At 43.3% G+C, this 11,711-nt stretch overlaps 1 protein-coding gene across 1 annotated transcript; it reads left to right on the forward strand.

The window, feature by feature from the left end:
• The first annotated feature begins 5,038 nt into the window (after positions 1 to 5,038).
• On the forward strand, positions 5,039 to 5,980 carry LOC120378455 (olfactory receptor 52E4-like). Its single transcript, XM_039497119.1, has one exon. It carries the CDS (start codon positions 5,039 to 5,041, stop codon positions 5,978 to 5,980), a length of 942 nt encoding a protein of 313 aa, XP_039353053.1.
• Positions 5,981 to 11,711: the final 5,731 nt, after the last annotated feature.

Genomic DNA, 11,711 nt, shown 5'->3' on the forward strand with positions numbered 1-11,711 from the left:
ACCTCCACAGAAGGAGCTCCCATGACTTCCCTGGGAGTCTGTTCCATTGGCCTCCTGTACTTAAAGTTAGGAAGATTTTCCTGAAATTTAATTTAAATCTGCTAGGCTGGAATTTGAACCCATTGCCTCTTGTCCTGCCCCTCTGTGGTTAGACAGAATTACTTTCCTCCACCTTTTTATGGCAGCCTTTCAAGTATTTGAAGACCACTATCCTGTCCCCCATTAGTCTCCTCTTTTCCAAATAAACATACTGGTTCCTTTGGCTTGCTCATACGGATTGCATTCCATCCCTTGTGTAACATTATTTACCTATGGATCCTTTCCAGGTTCTCTACATCCTTGAAACCCCTCCCAACTTTTATTGTCTCCAAACATAAGTGCACTCTCTGTGCCATGATCTAGATCATTGATGAAAACATTGAAAAGAACGGAACCCAAAACTGATCCCTGCAGAACCCCACTTATTATGTCCTTCCAGCATCACTGTGAATCTTTGATAACTGCTCTCTGGGAGTGGTTTTACAACCAGTTATACACCCACCTTATAGTTGCTCCATCTAGGTTGTATTTCCCTAGTTTCCTAATGAGAAGGTTATGCGAGAGTGTATCAAAAGCTGTACTAACGTCTAAATATACCTCATGTACTGGTTCCCCACATGCACAGGGCTTGTTACGCTGTCAAAGAAAGCTATGAGGTTGCTTTGACATGTTTTCTTCTTGACGAATCCATGCTTATGACCTTATTTTTTTCTAGACGTTTGCAAATTGATTCCTTAATAAATTGTTACATTATCTTACCTGGTACAGATGTTAAGCTGACTGGTCAGTAATTGTCTGGAGTGCCCTTATTTCCCTTTTTATAGACAGGCACTATATGTGCTCTTTTCCAGGCTTCCGGAATCTCCCGTATCTCCCATCACTTTTCAAAGATAATCGCTAATGATTCAGATATCTCCTCAGTCAGTTCCTTCAGAGTATTCTAGGATGAATTTCATTCCACCCTTGTGACTTCAAGACATCTAACGTGTCCAAGTAACTTTTAATTTGTTGGTTTCCGATTTTATCATAGGAACCTACCCCATTTTCACTGGCATTCTCTATGTTGGGTGTCCAAACACCACTAACTGCCTTGGTGAAAACCAAAATAAATAAGTCAATAAACACCTCTGCCATGTAGCCTGATTTGGGGTGTGTTAGTTGTTTTGATATAATTTATCCACTTAATTTTAATTTTGATTATTTTTAATTAATTAATAATATTATTAATAATTTTGTATATTAATTAGTATGGGTTTGGCTCACCAATATGTTTGATCAGAAGATAAAGTTCGTCCTGAAATCAGGCTTCACTGAGTTTATAAAAGGAACTTTGGGGTTATGACAGGAGCTTACACTGAGACAAATATAGTCATAAAGACCTTTTTATTAAAATCAATGAAATGGTAAGCAAATGGAAAAACAGGTCAGGATTACAGAGTTAGAAATATCACAGTTCTTTAAGATAGATATATTTATGATTTATGCAAAGTTAATTAATACTCACACTCTGGTGTAGCAGCACCTTGGGCGTTTTCACACCTCTGGCAGAGGAAGTTACTGCAAAGTTGTTTGCTTTCTATTTTAACTCTATATGCTATATGCTTTAACTAAAATAAAATATAAGGGAGATTAAATCCCTTTTCACTTACAGTTTTGAAAAGAAATAATACTACGGCCTATTAATAGTTAATAGCCTTCGTAGATGGGTAACATCAATACGTAGATGAGGGTGGAGGCGATGAAGAGTAGACAGGAGCAGATAGATGGGTAGAATTGCCTGTCTAATGGTGAGCTGTCTCACCTTTTAATAGAGCATTAAATTTCATCTTTCCCCCACGGAAATGTTAGGGTACATTTGCCCCATAGGCCAGTACGTATGTGCGTATGAATGACAGGTATGTACGAATTTGTGGTGTACTTGTTAGATTTGTGGGCAAAAATCTCCTTTTTCCACCCTTTACTGTTATTGGTTCAGTTAAAGATCTCCAGACATCTATGTAGGTATTTTGTCCATTATCCCTTTTCTGAGTAAGGGTCCCAAAATGTGCTGAAGTTGCATTAGCGTCACATACAGGATGGTTGACATGTAGGTCTCTTGCATTACAGCCACTTATTCTTAATATAAATCTATAAGCCTATTACATCAAATACTTAAATTTATAAGAAAGATATTTATACAGACCCGCAGATTAATCCTTAGGGCTACAGACATTTCCACATTTCTTGTTATTTAGTAACGGACATAGCCTGTCCTTGCTCTTCCGCTTGCTTCTAATGTATTTGTGGAATGTTTTCTTGTTACCCTTTTGTCTCTAGTTATTTTGATCTTTTGTGCTTTGGCCTTTCTAATTTTGCCCCTACGTACCTGTGTTATTTGTTTATATTTTTTCTTTGTAATGTGACCTTGTTTCCACTTTTTGTAGGATCTTTTTTTGATTTTTAGATCATTCAAGATCTCCTGGTTAAGTCATTGTGTTCTCTTGCCATACATCCTATTTTTCCTATGCAGGGGGATAGTTTAGTCTTGTGCTATTAATAATGTCCCTCTGAAAAAATACCTGTCTTCTATTGTTTTTCCCCTTAGACTTGCTTCCCATGAGATCTTACCTAGCAACTGTCAGAGTTTGCTAAAGTCGCCTTCTTGAAATCCATTGTCTTTATTTTGCTATTCTCCCTCCTACCATTCCATAGAATCGTAAACTCTGTCATTTCATGGTCACTTTCCTCTAAACTGTCTTCCACTTTCAAATTCTCAACCAGTTCCTCCTTCTTTGTCAAAATCAAGTCTAGAACAGCATCTCTCCAAGTAGGTTTCTCGAGCTTCTGGAACAAAAAATTCTCTCCAATACATTCCAAGAACGTGTTGGATAATCTGTGCGCTGGTGTAGACAGCATGAGATGAATTCTTCCATCGACCTAGCTACCACTTCTCGGGGATTACCTGTGCTGAGGGGAGAACCCTTCCATCTGTCTAAGTAGTGTCTATATTGAAGCATTATGGCAGCACGGCTGTAGCATTTTAGTGTAAACAACCTTTCAAGGAGATCTTCCAAAAAACAACATCCAGTCTGGATCTGCTAACATGGGGAATTGGAGAATCCAACACTTCCCTTCTCAGTGTGTCCCATCACCATCACTGCTAAATATTTGGCCCTAATTTCAAGCTGGAATTTACCTGGCTTCTGCTTCCATCCGTTTGGTCTCGCTCAGCCTTTCTCTAGTAGATTACAGAGAATGTTATTACCCATGATTTTCTCCCCATGAAAGTCTTTGCTTGATCATCTTTTTGATAAGTTAAGAGAGCTATATCTTCAAGTCTAACAATCCATCATTTTCTCTATCCTCCAGTCATTTTTGTGGCTCTTTTCTGCACCATCTCCAAGTTTTCAACATCTTTTTTTAAAATGTGGACCCCAGAACTGGATGCAGTTTGTTTCACCAATCCATGTGCAGAGGTAAAATCCTTTCACTGCTCCAACTCACCAACTCAGTATTTTCCACTACTAAATCGAAGGCCTCTGAGAAATCAAGGTTTGTTGCATCGCGGTCGTTCCCTTAATCCACCAAATGTGTACCCTTGATCAACCAATGTGTACTCTCATAAAAGATCAGGTTTATTTAACAAGATCTGATTTGCATAAACCCTGTTGGTGATGGGCAGTACTTACATTTCTAGACTTTTTTTAACTAATCCCATACCTACTTTTCCATTTTTTCTTAACCTTGTCAATTTTTTTATTTAAAAAAAACCTTTTATATTTTAATATTTTACATTTAACACAGCAATTGACATAAATCCTTTCAAGGATTTATCTTGTTCTCATTATACTTAACAAACTCCTTTTTGTGATCCATAGCCCTGCAAACATGAAGTTTTCCCTTATGTCTTAATGTTCCTTATACATTTTCTTAACTTCTGATTTCTATTGCTGGCCAGCTATTTTCCCTTTTTCCTCTTTCTTACATATTGCTTCCCTCCCTCTAATTGTTGCCTTCACTTTACCACTAAACTGAGTTTTTACCCAAAGTTGTTCACTTTGTTGACTCTGGAATTGTGAGTTTTCTGATATCTAATAAAATGTTATCAAAGAATTACCAATATTCATTCATACTTTTCTGTCTATATTTTTCCTGCCAATCAGTTTTGCTGACAATTTTCCTCATCTTTAGGGAATTAGTCCTCTTGGAGCACTAAGTATCTATTGATAGTACTGGCTGGGAACTGTCCATTTGAATGTAAATCAGTTTCCTTTTTTATTTTCCTCTCCTATATCATATGCTCTCTTCTTTGTCCCTTGTATAAACTAAAGAGTCCCAGACTTTTATATCCTTAATAGAGACTGGGTGACCAAAAAATGCTCCATCCCATATCCTGGGGATCTGAACAGTCTTTTGTTTTCTCCACTACTGTGAATGAGCAGATGTTTCTCCTGAGCTGCTATCAATGGCGTCCAGGTATTTTCCCTGAGGTATGTTCTCATTGGCATGTTTTTCTCAGTACATGTCTTCACAATATTTGTGGGTTTTTTCCCCTCTCTGATTTCGAGCAACTGGATGAATGGGGAACTTCTGTCAGTATGGACTCCCTATCCTGGCTCTCATTTCATTAAAGAACAATGATAGATAACCAGCATCCACACTTGTGTTTTCTGCTGGTGCCTCATAATGTTCCCCCAGCACAAAGTGTAGGAATTATTAATGCAGGGAGCACAATACAAATATGGAATTGTATTTAGTAGGGTCATTGCTCATAGTTATTCTCTCTGAATAATGAAAATGTAATTTTTCAGTGTGTGAATAGTGCTCAATCTGTTTCTCCCATGAGAACAGCCTCCACTACTGCATGCAGTGTCTCATATTAATGTGGTCTCTCCATGTAGGGCATTTCTACTGCGACCATCACCCGAGATCCGGGGAACACAGAGAAAGTCAGGGGAATACACAGAACATACAGGAGACACCCTTATGCCTCAGAGTTGGTCACTTTCTCCCCTACACCATGTCTAACACAACCGACTTCACCAACCCCTCCACCTTCATCCTGCTGGGCATTCCTGGCCTGGAGGCAACCCATATCTGGATCTCCATCCCCTTCTGTGCTATGTACGCCATAGCCGTGTTGGGAAACTTCACCATCCTGTTCATTGTGAAGATGGAGCCGAGCCTGCATGGGCCCATGTACTATTTCCTCTGCATGCTGTCAGTCAGCGACCTGGTCATGTCCACATCCACCGTACCCAAAATGCTGAGCATCTTTTGGTTCAATTGCAGGGAGATCAGTTTCAGTGCCTGCCTCACCCAGATGTATTTCATTCATTCCCTCTCAGGGATGGAGTCTGGAATCCTCGTGGCCATGGCTCTGGATCGCTATGTGGCCATCTGCCATCCTCTGAGACATTCCACCATCCTGACAAACTCTGTTGTGGCCAAGATAGGCCTCGCCGTGGTGGTGCGTAGTGGCATACTCGCATTGCCCTATCCCTTATTAGTGAGGCGGTGGCCATATTGCAGAACCAACATCATCTCCCACTTCTATTGTCAGCATATAGCTGTGGTGAAGCTGGCCTGCGCTGACATCCGCATCAATAGTTACTATGGCCTGTTTGATCTTCTCTCTGTGATCGGAATGGATGGGTTTTTTATCGCTGTTTCCTATACTCAGATCCTCCGGGCCATCTTCCGCCTCCCCACAAAAGATGCCCGGCTCAAAACTTTTGGGACCTGCATCTCTCATCTTTGTGCCATCTCAGCTTTGTACGTCCCAGATTTATTCTCCTCTCTCATGCTGCGGTTTGGTCACAATGTGCCACTATATGTCCTCATTCTCATTACCGGTGTATACCACCTCGTCCCCCCTGTGCTGCACCCCATCATTTATGGGGTGAGGACCAAACAGATCCGGGGCAGGCTGCTCCAGCTCTTTACTCATAAAGAGACCTAAATGTTTCCTCCTTGTGCTCTGGCTCTCAGATTGAGCTCTGTGCAGAGCTGGCTGGTGCATGGTGCTGGGGGCTCTTCCCTGAATCACTTCCTGGACAGACAGAGAGACATTAAACCCTTCCCTGTCCTTGCTGTGCTGTGTCAATGTGATGAACTGGGGAGTCAGTCTGTGTACACTACACTGGGTGGCCGCCTTTCTAATTGCTGGTAGATGGTTCCCTGAAATTGGAATCTTGCCCCATCTCTTCTGTTAAGCCTTGACCCTGCTGTGTGTCTTCTCCCCATGGCCCTGCCCCTGTCGCTTGTTCCTGTCTTCCCCTCCTCTTGACAGCTATGACCCAGTCATCTCTAAAACCAATGTGATGTCACATCTTATGGCAAGTCACATAAGGGGCACTGGTTAATGTTGATTCGTAATTTGTTACCAACTCTGTGGAGAGAGAGACCCCGTCAGGACTCCTGGGATCTATCTGAGCTCTGGGAGGGGAGTGGGGTATAGTGTGTTACAGCAGGAGGCAGATACATCTTGGTCTAAATGAGGAGATCAGAATGGCCATTGTCAAGGTGTCACCCCCACTCTGAACTTTAGGGTACAGATGTGGGGACCTGCATGAGATAACCCCTAAGCTTATTTACCAGCAAGCTGCCACCACCAAGTGTGTTCCAAATCTTAGGGGAGAGCCACTTGGAACTCTGCCTTCCCCCAAATTATTTCCCCAGTCTTTATCCCCCTTTTCCTGGCAGGATTGAGACTGATTCACCTCCCACCAATTCCTGGTGAGCCCACATCCAAAAAACCCTTGGATCTTAAAACAAGGAAAAATCAATCAGGTTCTTAACAGAGAACTTTTAATTAAAGAAAAAGGGTGAAAGGAATACCTCTGTGAGATTAGCATGCAAGCTACTGCCACAGACAACAGATTCAACCCACAGAGGATGTCCTTCTGGGCAAAAACCTTAGTTACAGAAAGACTCCCAATTTGATTCTCTGTCTTATGCAAAACAAAGTCACAAAAGAAAATAACCATATTCTAATACATTCCTTCTCTAACCACTTACTATTTCTGAGAAATGTTAGATGGCTGATTCCTGGATCCTTTACTCTGGCACAAACTTTTCTGAACAGACAAAATCTGATTTCCTTCCTCCCTCTTTGAAAACATCTTGTCTCCCCATTGGTTCCTCTGGTCAGGTGTCAGCTAGGCTAGGTGAACTTCTTAACCCTTTACAGGTAAAAGAGGAATTAACCCTGGACTGTCTGTTGATGACAGCCATACTGGGTAAAACCAATGATCCATGTAGCCCAGTAGCCTGTGTTATGAGAGTGCCCAGTGTCAGGTGCTTCAGAGGGAATGAACAGAACATGCCAATCCTCATCTGATTCACCTGGAGAAGCTCGGCCGAAGGGGCAGAAGCCCTGAGCCCAGGCCGCCTCAGCTTCATCTGGCAGGATTTCAAGCCTCCAACCCCAGTAGGAGCTGTGGGAGGAGGAGAAGAGCCCAGGCTGCCTGGCTGCAGCGGCAGAAGAAACCCTCAGTTCAGGCTGCCCCGAGCCCTAGCCACAGCCACAGAGCAGAGGCAGGAGCTGTGGGGGGAAGGGAGGATGAAGCCCTACTCATTTTTGTCCTCTCCATCTTCCATGCTGCTGCCATCCAGGAGTTGTCTCATTTCCCCTGTCTTTGGGCAAACCTCAGGGGGTGTCTTTTTTGTCTCCCCTCCCTGACCCTTTAGGAGCTGCTCTCTTCCCTGCAGCTCCCTTTCCCTTTCTGGAGATAGAGATGGGTTGCGCGGCACCTCCGGTACAGACACCAAACTGGTGGTTTGCTCTCTCTTTGCCCATCTCCGTGGCCCACAGGGTCATAACAGGGGCCCAGCCAGAGGATCATCATAAGTCCTCGACACCTTCCCCCACTGTGCTGCTGGAAGAGCCTCATTGGTTTCTGGTGGACACCTGTGATTTCACGGGTAAGGTGAAACTCCCTCTCCAGCACTGGGGAGACCAATCCCCAATTAAATCATCCCAGCCAGGGCTTTGTCAAGCCTGGTCTTAAGAACCTCTAAGGAAGGAGATTCCACCACCTCCCTAGGGAACCCATTCCAGCGCTTCACCACCCTACTAGTGAAAAAGTTTTTCCTAATATCCAACCTAAACCTCCCCTTTCTTCAGGGGGAGTTTGAGTCACAAGACTCTGGTCTCTATTTACACCCTGGAGCACCCTGATAATAAATATTTCAACATTGGACTATAGACTAATTCTGAAAGAACTTGGTGGAACTCTGGAGCCAGCCGTCTCTACTATGAAACTGACTTAAATACTCTAACGATTTCTCTGTGTATAATTCGCTTTTAACCGATACTCTCTCTTTTTTTCTGCCCCGTTCTTTGCAGTTTGCCCTAATTGAGCAGTCTCAGAATGGGGACCCCTGGAACTCCATTCATAGATTGCTAAAACAATTCCTTTACTTTAGACAGCCAAAGAGGTACACAAATTCAGGTAAACACAAACAACATCTGCACACCATTTCCTTCCGCAGTGAACTTAAGAACGGTCATGGGGTGTTAGATCAAAGGTCCATCTAGCCCAGTATCTTGTCTTCCAACAGTGGCCAATGTCAGGTGCTTCAGAGGGAATGAAAAGAACTGATAATTATCAAGTGATCCATTACCAATCAACCTTTCCCAGCTTCCAGCAAACAGAGGCTAGGGACATCATCCCTGCCCATCCTGGCTAATAGTCATTGATGGACCTATCCTCCATGAATTCATCTAGTTCTTTTGAAAGCTGTAATAGTCTTGGCCTTCACACCATCCTCTGGCAAAGATCTTCACTGGTTGACTGTGTGTTGTGTGAAGAAATATTTCTTATTGTTTCTTTTAAACCACTACCAATTAATTTCATTGAGTGAACCGTTTTGTGTGTGTGTGTGTGTGTGTGTTATGAGAAAGAGTAAATACCACTTCCTTTTTTATGTTCTCCACACCATTCATGATTTTATAGCTCCAATAAGAGCTAGATAAGGTCCATAAATGGGTATTAGTCTGGATGGGCAGGGATCATGTCTCTAGCCTTTGTTTGCCAGAATCTGGATATGGGCGAAATGAATCACTTGATGATTTCCATGTTCTGTTCATTCCCTCTCAGGCACATGGTACTGGCCATTCTCAGCAAACAGGATACTGGGCTAGATGATCCATTCTTTTTACCCAATATGGGCATTCCAAAATTCTTATGTAGTCCCAAGATTTATCTGCCCCCCACTGCCCCCCAGATGTCCGGACAGGGTGCATCTCTCCACAAAGTCAGTAACAAAGTAAGAATATACATTAAAATTTTATAGCTAGCTGGTGTCCTTTAAGTGACTTGTGTGACAGACCCAGGCCAGTGGGGTACAGGAGTCTGGTAGAGGGCAAATATACTGGTCACTGGATGAGTAGTTTTCTGTTCCCTGAGTGACCAGAGCAGGGGCTGCACTAGACTAATCAGGAACCTGCTAGATCCAATTAAGGCCGACAGGCTGATTAGATCACCTGCAGCCAATCAAGGCAGGCTAATCAGGGCACCGGGGTTTAAAAAGGAGCTCACTTCAGTCAGGGAGGGGGGAGCCAGAGGAGAGGAAGGGCGTGTGAGGAGCTGGGAGCAAGAGGCACAAGGAGCTGAGAGTGAGAGGGTGTGCTGCTGGAGGACTGAGGAGTACAAGCATTATCAGACACCGGGAGGAAGGTCCTGTGGTGAGGATAAAGAAGGTGTTTGGAGGAGGCCATGGAGAACTAGCCCAGGGAGTTGTAGCTGTCACACAACTGTTACAGGAGGCACTATAGTTAGCTGCAATCCACAGGGCCCTGGTCTGGAACCCGGAGTAGAGGGCAGGCCCGGGTTCCCCCCAAAACCTCCCAACTCCTGATCAGAAACAGGAGGAGTTGACCCAGACTGTGGGTTCCACCAGAGGGGAAGATCACTGAGGTGAGTAAATCCGCCAATAAGCGCAGGACCCAGCTAGGTAGAGGAGGAACTTTGTCACACTTGCCACAGGATTTCAGGACATGTTACTATTAGAGCTGAGGGAGGTCTCATATTTAATTAATTTTCCTTCTTTTATGTAGGAATTCGATACAGTGCTTCTGCCAAAAAAACTAGAGTTTTCAATAGTCAAAGTAGCCTCTTGTATCACTGTTAAAGTTGCAACCCCTATCAAAAACTGAAATGTCTCTCTTGCAACTTGAGGTGAGGAGAGGGACATGGAAATAATCCAGCAAGTGATGGGGAAGCCGAAGAAAGGAGCAAGCAACAGGGGCAGGCCTTGCGGGCAGAAGAGGCTAAACAGCGGTGGAGTCTTGGCAGAGGTGAGGCCAGGGGCGGGTTTCTGGGGGTCCAGTTAGCAGCAATTAGAAAGGTGGCAGACCATAATATTGTACATAGACGAGTTCCCCCACTTGTCATGCTGACACAGCACAGTGAGGTCAGGAAAGAGTTTAAAATCTTTCTGACTATCTGGTAAGTAACTCAGGGAAGAGGGCCCAGCACCCTGTCACCAGCCAGCTTATCATGAAGCTCAGTCTACTCTCTCAACACCCGTCATGATTTAAAACCCCTCAGTCATATCTCCCCTTACCCGACTCTTTTCCAAATTGAAGAGTCACAATCTTATTAATCTCTCCTCATACAGAAGCCGTTCCATACCCCTAATCATTACAGTTGCCCTTTTCTGAACCTTTTCCAGTTCCAATAGAACTTTTTTGATATGGAGCAACCACAGCTGCATTCAATATTCAACATGTGGGTGTAACATGGATTTATACGGAAGCAATATGATATTTTCTCTCCTAATTTATATATCATCTTTCTGTGTGAAATATTGAATATTGGCCATGGATTTTTATCAAACACATGTGTTGTGTTCCTGGGTAACAGCCCTGTCGTTGATAATGCCCACAGCTATGTGTTGATGGACCATCAAGGACACTAACCATTCACAATGGGCCATAGAAGCAATACTCCTCTCTAAGATTATGGTCAGTGGCTGCTCTTGTCTGTCATCAAAGCATGTAAGGATACGTGATATGCTCATATGACTCTGGACTCTCATGTGGGACAATAATTTTCCAGGCACATGGACTGCGTGCTTTGTTTGGGACTGTAAAATTCCATGCAAGAGCAGAAGATATGTAAGGACCCCTGAGAAATCTCCATCTTGCCTTTATTTCTCTGGACTGGGTTTTCTAAAAGGGATCTCTGAACAAGGACAGATCAGCCACTTGGACAGGCCAATATATGACTCAGATCTTACCAATAATCACACTGTTGCCAATCCATTAGTAACTAAACACTTAAGGTTAAATAATAAGAGAAAAGAAGAAGAGATATAAATGGTTAAGAAATGAGATACACACAAGTGATTTTTCAGTGTTCATAGATCAAGGTCATAGCAGTGATCAAATAAACTGCTAGCTTGCAAAAAGTCTCTCCTAAAATTACCCAAGTAGGGTGGGGATCATCCTATCATCCTATCATCTGGTCATCACTTTGAACTCTTCTGCCCTGCCCTCAGGAGACTAACCATCAGACCCACTCTTTAAATTCTCTGGGAATTTGGAAAATCCCCTTCCTGTTTTCTCAGCAAATCATGGAGTGCTCTCAGAGACTCTTTCCTGGTGACCATGCTTCCATGCACCAGGCGATCCCCCATATGGAGCAATGGTGAGGTGCTGGACCTCATCAGTATTTTGGGGGTGG

This window comes from Mauremys reevesii, linkage group 1 (assembly GCF_016161935.1).
Source record: "Mauremys reevesii isolate NIE-2019 linkage group 1, ASM1616193v1, whole genome shotgun sequence".
Lineage (NCBI taxonomy): Eukaryota > Metazoa > Chordata > Testudines > Geoemydidae > Mauremys > Mauremys reevesii.

Coding starts and splice junctions, on each gene's coding strand:
- LOC120378455 (XM_039497119.1), top strand. CDS start 5,039: ATGTCTAACACAACCGACTTCACCAACCCCTCCACCTTCATCCTGCTG.